At 40.0% G+C, this 15,323-nt stretch overlaps 1 protein-coding gene across 2 annotated transcripts in view; it reads left to right on the forward strand.

Moving 5' to 3' along the window:
• Window positions 1-167: 167 nt before the first annotated feature.
• The window catches only part of EHHADH (enoyl-CoA hydratase and 3-hydroxyacyl CoA dehydrogenase), a 50,285-nt gene continuing 35,129 nt past the window's right edge, over window positions 168-15,323 (forward strand). Inside the window, exons 1-3 of one of the 2 annotated variants that reach the window (XM_014846141.3) lie at window positions 168-381; window positions 4,911-5,014; window positions 9,849-10,021. In XM_014846141.3, the coding sequence (XP_014701627.1) occupies window positions 308-381; window positions 4,911-5,014; window positions 9,849-10,021 (351 nt within the window). In that variant the 5' untranslated portion in view covers window positions 168-307. The remainder of the gene's footprint in view (window positions 382-4,910; window positions 5,015-9,848; window positions 10,022-15,323) is intronic. The other variant, XM_044771237.2, reaches the window with a different exon arrangement.

Below are 15,323 nucleotides of genomic sequence, written 5' to 3' on the forward strand. Positions count from 1 at the left end.
ACAAACCTCGACTTGCTGGTAGTTCCACCCATTTTCCATCGTCCTCCCTGATCTACTTTGTGATGGGAGCCAATAAAGAGAAAGAGACCAACCACAAGGGTTTGAAGAGCGCGGGGCTAGGGTCCGGGGAAGGAGGAGGGCTGCGTCGGAGGATGGGCGGAGGTACCCGGGAGCCGTGGGGCAGGGGGAGGCGGCGCCGGGCTCGCATTGGCTCAGCGGGCGCCCTCCCTCGCGGCACCGGTCCAGCGCGCCGAGAAAAGGGATATCGCCCCGTGGCGGCAGCCGGGCGCGAATTCGGCGAGGAATCATGGCTGAGTATACGCGGCTGCAGAACCGCCTGGCGCTGATCCGCCTCCGAAACCCCCCGGTCAACGCGATCAGGTAACGGGCTCGGTGGCCTCCAGCGCGGGGACGGCAGGGTCTTATCCACCTGCTGCCGTGGAGGCTTTGACTCCCCAGCCCCCTGCTTTAAATGGAGAGGGCACTAACGCGGGTTGAACAACGGCGTATACCAGGGCCTTTTACGGTGGCTGGTTTGGTAATGTTCGCAGAGAACTCTCATTCCCGCTTCACTGGTAAGAAACCGAGGCTGAGAGGCAGACAGAGGGCTACGAAGTGAGGGTGCTGGGCTTGGACCGGGTCTGACCGTGCCTTCCAACTTTGACTTCCCACGCGTACTTTCTGTTCCAAGGGTCTTAGTGCAATGGCTGTCTGGACCTTGATCCCTCACTTGCCAACTTGGAGTCCAGGCCACCCTTGCAATGTGTAACTAAAAGCTTTAGGAATCGGACAATAAAGTGACTTCAAGTTCTTAAAAATAAATTAAAGTCCCCATTAATGCCAACACAGTGAGTAAAGGAGAACTGTGTCCTGGCCCAGAAATGCAAAGTTGTGTCTCCTGGTCTGTTCTAAACCTCAGGGCCTTAGTGCTTCAGTGGAAGATCCGTGTCAGAGTAAGTCTATTGAATAGCTTTTTCTGAAAAACTGCTGTGCATTTTATCTTCTGTTTTATCGTAGAGTACCTTCCTTGTTAAATTCTCCAACCCAGATTTGTGAAATGCACTTACAGCATTACTTTTAAAAGTGAGATTAATGCTGCTTTTTTGAAAATTAATGAAGTTATTACATAGGTTTGGTTCTTCTGTATCTCCAAAAAAAGTATGGTGATACATCAGCCTAGGAGAGAGCCACCCCTCCGTAGGGAGTAGGATTAGCAGAAATTATAATTTACAAAGAATATGTAAAGTATAGAGAGAAAGACCTTTGGTCAAAATTCTTATTGCCTGCTGCTAGAGTGAAAAGAGATTGGAATGAGGAGACCTTCTAATTTTAACTAATTTTTGTCGTACTGTCATCAGATTTGATCATATCATTAGTATTAATATAATTCTTATTTTTGATATGAATTATTACATTTAATAATACAAAAATATGCAGGAGTAAAATCACACAAGGATGATATACTTGCCTACTTGCCATTCTCAGAAAAAAGCAAAATATCTATTATTTTGGTTTTGCCAAAGAAAAACATAAGTAATATGATTACATGTCAATTTTAGACTTGTCTGTATTCTAATTAGAATTGCTAGATATTAGGACTCTCTGCCTCAGCCTCTGCTCACAATGGGAAACCGTGCCCATCAAGCCTTGGGGGGAAAAAAGGTCCACAGTCTAATACCCATAACTAGGAATATTTTTCTCATGAATATTTTAAATGTTTCTGGTATTTAACCTGCCCCCCTCCTCCCTGGAGAAATGTTAGTATCTACCTGATAAAGTTGTTGCAAGGTTTAAATGTGTTGGAGGGGAATGGGCGAAATGGCTGAAGGGGGTCAGCTGTATGGTGATGGATGGGAACTAGGCTTGTGGTGGTGAGCACTTTGCAGTGTATACAGATGTCGAATTATGAAGCTGTACACCTGAAACTTATACGGTAAAAATAAATAAATGAATGAATAAATAAATGTGTTGGAGGTTATAAACAGGCATTTAACAGGTGTTAGCTATCGTGATTTTTATTAGTCAGAGGCCTGTTACAAGCCCCTACCCGTAGGCCCTGCTGCTCAGGATTCATTTCAGCTTCATTAAGGTTTTCTCCACTTAGAAATAAATACTTTACTGCCCTTTTCCATCTGTCTTCTTCTGAACTTACATTTTAGGTAGAGGTATACATGCCAGCATGTTATCAAGTTTAACAGGTTCCCTTTTTTTATGCTTTATATTTTTCTTTACTTTTTCTTCCTTTTCTCCTTCCTATTTCTAATTTTATGTGGGAAATTATCTCTTCCTAGCTCATTGAGAGATTCTTATTTGAATACGTTTTGGCCCAAATAGTTTAAATCCTTCTTTGCTAGTTTAGCCAGCCATGTTTCCTTACATTCCGATGAATGCCAACCCTCTGTGAGTATAGACCATGCCTGATTACTAAGCCTGTCTCTCAGAACAATGGCTTTCACACTTTTTTTTTGCATAATCCACACAAAAGTCCCATGTTTTACATAGCAACCTAAGACACACACATACAAATATATAACTGAAACGAAGTTTTGCCAGACAAAACTTATCATATATGTTATGTAGTTTAATATATTCTGTTTTCTCTTCTGTTTTTCTTCTATTTTAAAAAAATGCTGGTCACAGCCACAAAGTTGATTTGACGACCTTTGGTTTAAAAAAAGCCCTAAAAATAACAGACTTCCTACAATCACAAAAGCAGAAGAGTTTTGGTCAGCACTCATGGAATGTTATCTACTCCAGACTCGACTTCTCCGTACCTGCAATATTAAGGGGAGAAAATAATTTCTTGACCCCTGTGACCTTGACGTTTCTCCTAGGCTGTGGTCCCTTTCAGCCGGCGTGAATCTAGTAAAGCTGTATCTGTTACAGCCATCTTCATTTTTCTTTATTTCTCGTGTTTGATTTTGCAAAATTAAAAGAACATAAGAAATGAAAGAGTAGGGGTTGGTTGAAATGGGAAAAGCCAGCCTGTTTTTTTCAGTGGCACTGTTTGAGTTCATTTTGGCTAATTTTGCAGCCATCATTTACCCAGAAGGAAATATGTGCCTTTTGTTGTTTTTTTGTTTTGTTTTGTTTTGTTTTTCTTTTTTTTTGTTTTTGTTTTTTTCCTCCCCAAAGCCCCAGTACATGGTTGTATACCCTGTGTAAGTTGTTCTGGTTCTTGGATGTGAGCTGCTGCCACAGCATGGCAACTGATGGACAGTGGTGTGGTTCTGCGACTGAGAAGCGAACCAGGCCGCTGGAGCAGTGAGCACTGACCTTTAACCACCAGGCCATCAGGGCTGGCTCAAATATGTGCCTTTTGGACTTCTCAGTATTGTGGGTGGTTCACAATCTGTTTTTCATTAACGAATTTGGTTTCTAACCAATCAAAGGCAAGAGGTTTTGTTTGATTTCCTCTAGGTTAAATGGTGAAAAGTAATTAGGTGAAGGGGAATTATCATATACAAGGGCCACTATCTCCTTTATTCCCTGAGGGTTTAACTCACAGTTGCTGGTCTGAACAATATGGCTTTTATAGAAGTTTGCTGTTGTTTTCAGATTTTTTTTTTCACTGTATACTAAAGAACAGACGTTTTACCCAAAATACTGAGAATTCTAAGGCAAAACTGATTGAACTCTGGTTCTATCATTTTTCTTTAAGCAATTTCTCACCGCTTTTCCTAGGTTCTCCTCTTTCACCATCCTTCAGCACTTATTGAACCCCTGCTTCTTGACAAATTCTCTTCTCTTGGTCTTTGTGATTTGGGTTCCATTGGAGCTGAATCACTCTACTGAGCCTCTCCCATTTCCTAAATGAGGGTGTATCCAGAGCATCTACCCTCAGTGCTCTTTTCTTTGGCAGGCTCATTCAATCTTGGCTTTACCTATCTCCTCTGTGGATGACTCCCTTATCTACTGAAAATTGGCAAAATCTACTACATGCCCTTTCTCACCCAGACCTTGCCTTCACCTCCCAAATTAGTTAGGACTAGCTTTATATGCCAGTGACAGAACACTCAAAATAATAGTAGATTAAACAAGAAAACATTGATTTCTGTCACAGCAGTGTCCTGGAATGGTATGGCTACTCCACAATCATCAGGGACCCCAATTCCATATCTTTTGCTCTGCCATTCTCAATACACGACTTGCACCTCTTGGTCCATAATGGCTGCTCCTGATCTAGTCATCACATCTGCCTTCCTGCCAGAGTAGAGAGGAAAGAAAAAGAGAAATTATACCCAATCCTATAAGGACTGTTCCCAAAAGTTGCACATACTAAATCTACTTCCATCCCATCGTCCAGAACTTAATGCCGCGGCTGATCTTACTGCAAACCAGGCTGAGAAGTGTAGTCTTTATTTTGGGCAGCAAGGTGTCCAGCTAAATCCCAGCTGTTTAATACTTTGAAGAAGGTGGAGGAGGGGTGGCTATTGGACATAACTTACAGCCTCTGCCACATCTCTTAGACTGTTTCTTTTAGATTGTTTCGTTTTCTTATTTGCTAATATAACAAATTGATTTTCCCTCTCTGAACTTCCACATCACTTTCTTTGTACCTTTATTACAAGTAGCGCTTATCTTAGAAGGACACTTTGTTCTTCTTAGAATGTTTTAAACTCCTTGCACTGCACACAGAAGCTGTATAATAATTTTAAAATTGATTAGTGCTGAATCTAAGTGGTCAAAGTTACAGCAGAGTGCAGGAAAATAATATTTAAAAACAATTTTCATTTAATCAGCCCAGTGCTTAATTCACAGTAGACACATATATTATTTTGTTGAAGAAATCAGTGAAAGCTTAATGATAAGTATCTAGGGTTTTTACCCATCATGTATGTGTTTAATTTTTCATTGCTAGAAGGGAAATTTAATTCTGACTAATGCTCCATCTAGTTTTTTCCTTATAGTGTGGCTGTACTCCGTGGAATACAAGAGGGACTGCGGAAAGCTCTAACAGACCATACAGTAAAAGCCATTGTGCTTTGTGGAGCAGATGGCTATTTCTCTGCAGGTAACCAGTGTCTGACCCTCTCCCACTCTCTCTGGAATCCACAGACAGATCGATAGTGCATTAGCTGTCCCTGAGGATAATACCAGACTGTGGGTGATGGATATGGGAGACTTGGATGGGAATGAGAAACATTGTGGAGAAAGAGACAGGAGTCACAGGAGAAACCCAGAGAAGGTTCTGACCTCCCTCTCTTTCCTATGGGATTGGGCCTTTGGAGGACATTTAGTTTCAGGCTTGATGGCTATGACACCTGCTAGGATACACCTACTGGTACATACCTGCTCTGCATATGTCTCCACCTATGTGAGCTTGGGCAAGTCCCTTTAACCTCCTGAATCTTAATTTCCGTCTATATAAAGAAGATAGAGTAATTTCTATCTTAATGGGTTTTTGTGAGATTAAATGAGACAACATATCTGGAAGCCCCTAGTACAGTGCCTGTGTGCAGAAGATGTTCAATAAGTGTTATTTTTTAATTTCACACGGGGTCTTGAAATGGAATTCATTTTTCTTCTGGTAGTTACCCATCTCAGTGACCATGGCACTCTTATTGGGTTATTGTGTGAAGACGTAAAAATATTGACAAAATATGGCAAAAGTATCTGAAAATGGTGATTTGTTCAGTCGTATTTGTGCCGCCTTTTCCTTTTTTCCCAAATGAATATCTTATACTTTTTGAAGAAAGTCACATCGATATGAGGGCCTATATATTCTTACTGTAGCCAGAGGAATTTAATGTATGTTAATGGTAGCCTGAGAAGAAATAGATATTGGAATAATGACAATAAATAAGTATAATAAATAAGTATAAAAATGTTAATCATTATATTTATCTTGCCTGCTATGTACAAGTACTGTGTAGGTGGTTTATTTATTAATAATGAAAATGATAGTAGTTTTATACAAATTCTGTTTTAATCCTTGGTAAACCCTACAATCTCCATTTACAGATGAGAAGGCTGAGCCTGAGAGTGATTAAAATAATGTGCCAAACATTAACCAGCTATTAAATGGCTTATTCACTGTTTGAAAACCTAAGGTTGGGAGCCCAAGGTGGTATCTTTGAGGCATGAAGAGAGAGATCAGAATTATGGAGAACTTCATATTTCTTTGTAAGAAAGGAGGTAGGAGAGAAGGAAGTTAGAGTTCAGGGGCAGAAAAAATTATTTTCCTAGAAAAGCATTAGGGATTATCAGACTTGACTTAATGGACTTATATAGAACAGCGGACCCAACAATTGGAAAATATATATTCTTCTCAAATCTGCAACATTTACAAAAGTTGACCAGATCCTGGAACATGAAAGCTTGTCCAATAAATTTCATTTAGAGTATGTTCTCTGACGACAATCCAGTTAAACTGCATATGTATATATATATATATATATATATATATATATATATAAAACATATATAACTTGAGGGATACATCTAAAGCAAAACTTGGCAGGAAATTTATAACCTTAAAGGTATATATCAGAGAAGAAAAAGCACCGAAACATAATGAGCTAAGCATCTGTATCAAGGAATTAACAAAACATACAGTAAAATAGACCCAAACGAAGTAAAAGGAAGGAGATACTGGGAGAAATTAATAAGATGGAAAACAAATATGAAGCAAAAACAATGTCAAAAGTTAGTTCTTTGAAAGACTAATAAAATTGACACCTTTGGAAAGATTGATCAAGAAAGAAAGAGAAGGCACAAACAAATGTCTGTGAGGACTAACGAAAGGGATATGACTGCAGATGCTATAGCCATTTAAAAAGATAATGAAGATATTATGAACAAGTAGAAAAATTTAGCCTATCAAAGTTGACTCAAAAAGAAACAGAAAACCATTAAAGAAATTGAATCAGTAATTAAAAGAAAATCTCAGAAAGTAAATTCCAGCCCCAGATGACTTCACTGGCAAGCTCTAACTGAAAAGTCAAGCAAAATATTATTCTAATTTTACACAAACGTTTTAGAGAATAAAAAAGAGGGAACACTTCCTGTATTCGTTTCCTGGGGCTGCTGTAACACATGACCACAAACGGGCTGACTTAAAACCACAGATATTTATTCTCTCCCAGTTCTGGAGGCTGGAAGTTCGAAATCCAGATATCTGAAGGTCATTCTTCCTCCAAAGGCTCTGGAGAAGAATCCTTCCTTGCCCCTTCTAGCTTCTGTGGTTGCTGGCAATCCTTGGCATCCCTTGGCTTTTTGCTGCATCACTCCCGTCTCTGCCTGAGTCTTCCAGTGGCCTTCTCCCCTGATCTTATATAGATCTTACATAGATCTTACATAGATCTTATATAGATCCACCCTCATCCAGTATGACCTCATCTTTACCTGATTACATGTGCAAAGACCCTATTTCCAAATAAGGTTGTATGTATAGGTTCCAAGTGGACACCATTCAACCCAGTCCACTTCCCAACTCATTTTGTGAAGCTAACATAACCTTCATACCAACTCCTACCTGTCAAGGATGGTGTGAAAAAGCAAAATTACAGGCCAGTTTCATTCATAAACATAGATATAAAAATCTCAAACAGTATATTATAAAATTGAATCTAACAATAATTAAAAAGTATAATACATCACTTTTATCCCAGAAATACCAGATTGGTTAAACATTAGAACATCAAAGGTAACTCATCCTATTAAACAATTAAAGGAGAAAAGTCATATGATTATTCCAAGAGATGCAGAAAAACACTTGATAACATTTGACACACATTAAAGATAAAAATTTTTAGTACACTAGGTACAGGAAGGAAATGTCTTAATCAAGCAGAAGATATCTATTTTTAAAAAACTCCAGCAGGGGCCAGCACCATGGCATAGTGGTTAAGTTTGGTGTGCTCTGCTTCGGTGGCCCAGGTTCACCCATTCAGATCCTGGGCATGGACGTACACCACTTGACAGCCATGCTATGGCCGTGACCCACATACAAAATGAAGGAAAGCAAAACAAGAGGAAGATTGGCAACAGATGTTAGCTCAGGACTAATCTTCCTCAAATCAAAACAAACCTACAGCAAACATCAAACAAAATGGTAAATTAAAAGCTTTCCTTATGGGAAAGGAGCAAGACAAGGCTGCCTGCTGTCACCATTTGTATTTGACATTGTATTCTAGGCCCTGGCCAGCCCAGTAAAACTAGAAAAAGAAATAAAAGGTATAAGGATTGGAAAGGAGGAAACAAAACTTCATTATTCAGAAGATATGAGTGTTCGTAGAAAAATCAAGATAGAAAATTGTTAGAATTAACAAGAGGATTTTGCAATTTTTCTGGATATAAAATCTGTATCCAAAAATTATTTGCATTTCTATATGCCAGAAATAAAGTTAAAAATGAAATCTGAATACCTTTGTCTGTGCCTTGGTTTCTGTAAAATTGAGATAATAGTAATATGTTGAGAGTAGAAGAATGTAGTATAACGTTTAAGACTGTGGGCTGCACAGTCAAACTGCCTGAGTTCAAATCCTTATTCTACCAGTTGCTAGTCATATGTCTGATCTAGTCACTTAACATGTCAAAGCCTTAACTTTCTTACCTGTAAAATGGGGATTGTTATATTACTTAACCTAGGTGTTAAGAAAATTAAATGAGACAGTGAATGAAACTACTTAGCACAGTACCTGATGTATTTATCCAATAAATGTTAATTGCTATTATTACATGAAAAATTATTGTAATCTAAAGTTATGGGAAAGATAGACCTGAGATTCAGACTGAAATTCATCTTGTTTTTTCTAGAACCAAAAGGAATCTAAAAAATAAATAACTCTATACTGGAGGGTGAAACATGATAGATTGGTGAGGAAAAAAAGCATAATCCCTGGATTGATGCTAGAAGAGGAGCAGGTAGCAAAAAGAAAAAAAAAAAAAAAACAAAAGATGAGTAGATTGAACATGAAAAAATTACATTAACTTTTTAACTTGTACCAAGCTTAATGTTTTCAAAGAATAGATAATGCTGTGGGGAAAAACTCACTACATATAATGTTATGTGAAAAAAGGGAAATATAAAAACTGATTTTACAGAATGCTCTCAATATTGTTAAAAGTATATCTTATAGTGAACTTTCATTTAATTCTCCCGTCAGTCATTTAAGATAGGTATTGAGACAAAAAGGTTAAATAACTTACTCAAGATCACAAAGCAATTTACATTTATCTATTGGGAAAAAAACTAAGAATTCATGAAAATGTTACATTGTTATCTCTGTGTGGTGATATTTGGGGTGATCTTTATGTTTTTTATAATTTTGTGTGTTTTTCAAATTTTCATAATGCATATGTTATTTTTATAATTAGGAAAAGCAATAAATGTTGTTACTTTTATTGCTTACAGAAAGTCTCTCACCAAAACATAATTCTAAGCTGGTTGAGTAACACCTAACTCAAAAATATGGATGAACTTTATCCTGAGATTTTATATTGTAATGACTCATGCACTTAACAAAACTGTGGATCTAGATTTCTGAGAATAGGGTTGGTGAGCAGCATCATGCAAAGAATGAGAGGGGCTGACTCAATCTCAGAATTTCTATTCCCCTTCTCTGAGCTTTTTAATTTTTCTAAAGGTAGAGTTGCTGTCTATCATAGGGAAAGACAGATTTTAGAAGATTACAGGATTCCTGGTAAAGATTTTTTTTGAGGATTTTCTCTCATATCGTTCTACATTTTCCAGGCTGTTTTTCCTTTACTGTGTCTCCAGCCAAAGGATGAAGTGTTTCATGGGCCCAAACAGACTCCCCAAGGGTTTTCTGGTACTTTATTATTATGTAACCAAGGCCAGGTCTTTTCTCAATTCTCTTTTTCCCTTGTCTTTGTGTCCTTAGGTTTTGATATCCGTGGCTTCAGTGCTCCTAGGATCTCTGACTTCACACTGGGAAGTTTAGTAGATGAATTACAGAGAAACAACAAGCCCGTGGTGGCCGCTATCCAAGGCTTTGCTTTAGGAGGGGGACTAGAGCTGGCCCTGGGCTGTCACTATAGGATTGCCCATGCAAAGGTAATAGCTGAGGCTCCCTATGGGGCTCCGTATGGGGAGCTTTTCTTTAGGGAAAACTCTAAATACAGTCATAAGCATCAGAGGTGGTAATTTTAAATGTGTAGCTTACTAGTTGACTACTCAGGTATTTCTAGCACTGGTGTTCAGCTGTTATGTACCAGTACAGTAGTACTGGTGGTTGAAATGTTGAAATACGTCCATTCTGGTTGTAAATAACTGCTACCCTGAGCCCCTGACTGTCCTTTTGCTTCCCCTAACCCTAACTGTTGGGCCTCTCCATAATCCGCCAGCTAAAGGGAAACTCCTGGGTCAGCAGAGGGTCCCCAGGACTCTGCTCCAGTAACTGTGGCTCATGTTAGGTTCCACTGAGGCAAGCTCATGCAGTAAAAGGTATTAAATATTTTAACTATCACCCCTGAGTATGCAGACTTATTTAAATTTTCATTTCCTATTTCAAACACTTCAGTTTTGTGGTCCCTTATAATTATCAGTACCTAAGAAGACAAGTTTCTGTTGGAAAACAGCGCAAAACTAGTAAATGTATTTCTTTCTGGAAATAAATTTATTTGGGCTAATAGGCACATAGAATGAAGTCTGTGATACCCCAGTCTTCTAATGGTAACATTTTTGTAAGTAATATATTTTTCTAATTACAAAGATACTAGTCATCATTGTAATCAGACTGGAAAATGCAGGAAAGTATAAAGATGTAAACTAAAATCACCATAAACTTACAGTTCAGAAATCACCAGTATTAACATTCTATTTTATTTCCTTCTGATCTTTTTCCCATGAAAGTTTTCTTCTTGCAGTTTTTTCCCTTTGCAATCTTATTTTGAAAAACTACATTTGAAATTTTGTTGTATTTCATTTACTTTATTTTTCATACTAATGTCATATTTAACCTATTATTAAATATTCTTTATCCATTCTGCCAATCTCTGCCTTTTAGAGAGTTTAATCTCTTTATGTTTAATGTAATTACTGATAAGGAAGGACTTCTGCCATTTTGCTATTTGTTTTCTATGTCTTATGTGTTTTTTTGTTTCTCCATTAATGCTTTCATTTGTATTAAATACATATTTTCTAGTCCCCTTTTAATTCTCTTGTTTCCTTTACTATATATTTTTGAGTTATTTTCTTAGTGGTGGTTGCCCTTTGGATTACAATTAACGTCTTAATTTATAACAATCTACTTCAGGTTAATGTCAACTTAATTTCAATAGTATACAGAAAATTCATCCCCATACAGTTCTGTTACCCACTTCCTTTATTGTCACAAATTATATCATTACACGCTGTATGTCCATCAACATAGATTTATAATTATTGCTTAATGAAGTGGTCTTTTAAATCAGATAACAGAAGAATTATAAAGAAAAAATTACATTAATACAGTCTTCTATATTTACCTATTTAGTTGCCGTGTACTATTGTTTTTTATTCCTTCATGTGGATTTGAGTTGCAGCCCTTTCATTTCAGCACGAACGATCTCTCTTAGGGCAGATCTGCTAGCAACAAATTCAGTTTTTGTTTATCTGGGAATGTGTTAATTTGCTTTCATTTTAAAAGGCTAGTTTTGCTGGATGTAGAATTTTTGTTTGACAATTTTTTTTCTTTCAGTCCTTTGAATATGTCATCCTACTGCTTTCTGGCCTCTGTGGTTTCTGATGAGAAATTTGCTGTTAATATTATTGTAAATAGAGAAGATCCAAGATGGCGCCGTGAGTAGTCCTCTTTGTCTCTCGCCCTTCGAGTCTACAATTATTTGGACACTTATCGCTTGACAAAGGATATCCAGACAGCATCTCAGGACGTCTGAGACACCCACGCGACTATACATCGGAAGGCGGATGGACTTTCCTCCGGGAGGATGTGGAAATAGGTGAAAACTCTCCGACCCGGACAGGCAGCCTAGTACCCGCAAGCGGCTTTCTTCCAACGGACGTCCCCAGAGGATCTACACACATCTAGGGCAGGAGCGAGAACACAACAGAGGAGCGACGGTGGAAACAGGTGACCAGAACCCTACCTAAACCCCCCGCAATTACTCCTAAACGCAGAGGGAAACTTTGGAGTTGCACACCTGAGCCCGCGGGGAGAGTCTCTCCCCGCCATTGGCGGGGAGACCCAGCCTGGTGCTCGGGGCGCCCAGAGGGTCCCAGAGAGAGACACTGAGGGCACGGAGGTCTCCCAGCTGCCGTTGCCCACCCCGTGGGACTAGGGATTGCCGGAGATCTCGGAGAGGACCGGGGCTGGGGGAACTTTCAAAGGCCGGTTCTGCGACCCGGAGGGGAAGCGCCGGAGCTCCGCCCGGGCAGCAGACAAAACTCTCTGTCTGCCGTTAGCAGAGGGGCCACGCTGAGCATTCACGGCTCCGGGAGAGGCCTGGAGAGAATCCCAGAGGGCGGGGCGACCCCCAGCTGCCGTTGCCCGCCCCGTGGGTCTAGGGATTGCCAGAAATCTCGGAGAGGACCGGGGCTGGGGGAACTTTCAAAGGCCGGTTCTGCGACCCGGAGGGGAAGCGCCGGAGCTCCGCCCGGGCAGCAGACAAAACTCTCTGTCTGCCGTTAGCAGAGGGGCCACGCTGAGCATTCACGGCTCCGGGAGAGGCCCGGAGAGAATCCCAGAGGGCGGGGCGACCCCCTAGCTGCCGTTGCCCGCCCCGTGAGGCTAGGGATTGCCGGAGATCTCGGAGAGGACTGGGGCTGGAGAGAGTTCCAGAGACCCAGCTTAGTAGCCTAGGGGGAAACCCTACAGGCTCACAGCAGCCTTAGGGAAAGCCTCTGCACAGCACCAGTAGAAGGCACCCAGCCGCCAGCCACAAGGCTGGAAGACCCCAGGGCAAAAGCAGCATAGCTAGGTGTACTAACCACAGACTGTAGAAGATGCCAATAGCTCTCCTGCGACCCATAGAGGACAAGTGAGATTTGGTGGGTGCCGACAGCAACGGAGCGACAAATATAAGTGATCCCACCCCTGGCCGCTGGAAAAGCCCATAACACCGTTGCAGACCCCAAGGAGAGAGCACATCTAGGTGGGCTGCAACAGTAGGCACCTGCAGCCTGAAGCCCCCCTGTGACGGCCCCCACGGCAGAGGAGGGAATCCAAAGGGCCACTGTGGCTACGAAGAGGGGCCCAGGCCCAGTTAGCAACTATGGACAGGGTTCCTGGTTGGTGAAGTATAAACAGCTGCTCCCCCCACCGCAGCAGCTGAAACAAGTGAAAGGAGCAACTAAACTCTATCTCCATGCGGAGGCACAAATCAACAACATCAAGCAATATGAAAAAATACATTAAATCTCCAGAACAGAAAGAAAGCAACAAATACACAGAAAACAATCCCAAAGAAAATGAGATATATAACCTAAATGATGATGACTTCAAAACAGCCATCATTAAGATTCTCAATGAGTTAAGAGAGAACTCTGACCGACAACTCAACGAGTTCAGGAGCTATGTCACAAAAGAGTTTGATACGATAAAGAAGAACCAAACAGAAATATTGGAAATGAAGAACACAATAGAGGAGATTAAGAAAAATCTAGATGCTCTGAACAGTAGGGCCGATAATATGGAGGAAAGAATTAGCAATTTGGAAGATGGCAATATAGAATTGTTGCAGGCAGAGGAGGAGAGAGAAGCAAGACTTAAAAGAAATGAAGAAACTCTCCGAGAATTATCAGACACAATTAGGAGATGCAACGTAAGGATTATAGGTATACCAGAGGGAGAAGAGAAGGAGAAAGGGGCAGAAAACCTATTCAAAGAAATAATGGCTGAGAACTTCCCAAATCTGGTGAGGGAGATGGATCTTCAGGTGACAGAAGCCAATAGATCTCCAAACTTTATCAATGCAAGAAGACCAACTCCACGGCATATAGTAGTGAAGCTAGCAAAAGTCAACGACAAGGAGAAAATATTAAGGACAGCCAGGCAAAAGAAACTAACCTACAAAGGAACCCCCATCAGGCTATCAGCAGATTTCTCAGCAGAAACTTTACAGGCTAGAAGAGAGTGGAATGATATATTCAAAAATCTGAAGGACAAAAATCTACAGCCGAGAATTCTCTACCCAGCGAAAATATCCTTCAAATACGATGGAGAAATAAAAACTTTCCCAGATAAACAAAAATTAAGGGAGTTCATTGCCACAAAACCTCCTCTTCAGGAAATCCTCAGGAAAACCCTCATTCCTGAAAAATCCAAAAAAGGAAAGGGGCTACAAAACCAAGAGCAGAGGAGATAAGTAGAAGGACAACAACAGAGAGTAGCAGCTCTACATCAGAACAGATTAAACCATGGGACGAGAAACAAAGGAAACTGAAGAAAACCGGAAAACAAGACACAAAATGGGAGTGGTAGGCCCCCACGTCTCAATAATCAGTCTAAATGTAAATGGATTGAACTCCCCAATCAAAAGACACAGAGTGGCAGGATGGATCAAAGAACAAGATCCAACAATATGCTGCCTCCAGGAAACACACCTCAGCCCCAAAGACAAACACAGACTCAGAGTCAAGGGATGGAGAACAATACTCCAAGCTAATAATGAACAAAAGAAAGCAGGTGTCGCTATACTAATATCAGACAAGGTAGATTTCAAAGCAAAACAGATAAAGAAAGATAAAGAGGGACAGTATATAATGATAAAAGGGACTCTCCACCAAGAAGACATAACACTTATAAATATATACGCACCCAACACAGGAGCACCAAAATTTGTAAAGCAACTCTTAATAGAACTAAAAGAAGACATCAACAACAATACAATAATAGTAGGGGACCTCAACACACCATTAACACCAATAGACAGAACATCCAGACAGAAAATCAACAAGGAAATAATAGAATTAAATGAAAAATTAGACCAGATGGACTTAATAGATATATATAGAACACTTCATCCAAAAACAGCAGGTTACACATTCTTCTCAAGTGCACATGGAACATTCTCAAGGATTGACCATATTTTGGGAACCAAAGCAAACATCAATAAATACAAGAGAGTTGAAATAATATCAAGCATCTTTTCTGATCATAACGCTATTAAACTAGAAATCAACTACAAGAAAAAAGCAGAGAAAGGTGCAAAAATGTGGAGACTAAACAACACGCTTCTCAACAAACAATGGATCATTGAAGAAATTAAAGAAGAAATCAAATATTATCTGGAGACAAATGAAAATGAGAACACGACATACCAAATCATTTGGGATGCAGCAAAAGCAGTCCTAAGAGGGAAATTCATTGCAATACAGGCTCACCTCACTAAACAAGAAAAAGCTCACGTAAGCAACC

Source organism: Equus asinus, chromosome 5, assembly GCF_041296235.1.
Source record: "Equus asinus isolate D_3611 breed Donkey chromosome 5, EquAss-T2T_v2, whole genome shotgun sequence".
NCBI lineage: Eukaryota > Metazoa > Chordata > Mammalia > Perissodactyla > Equidae > Equus > Equus asinus.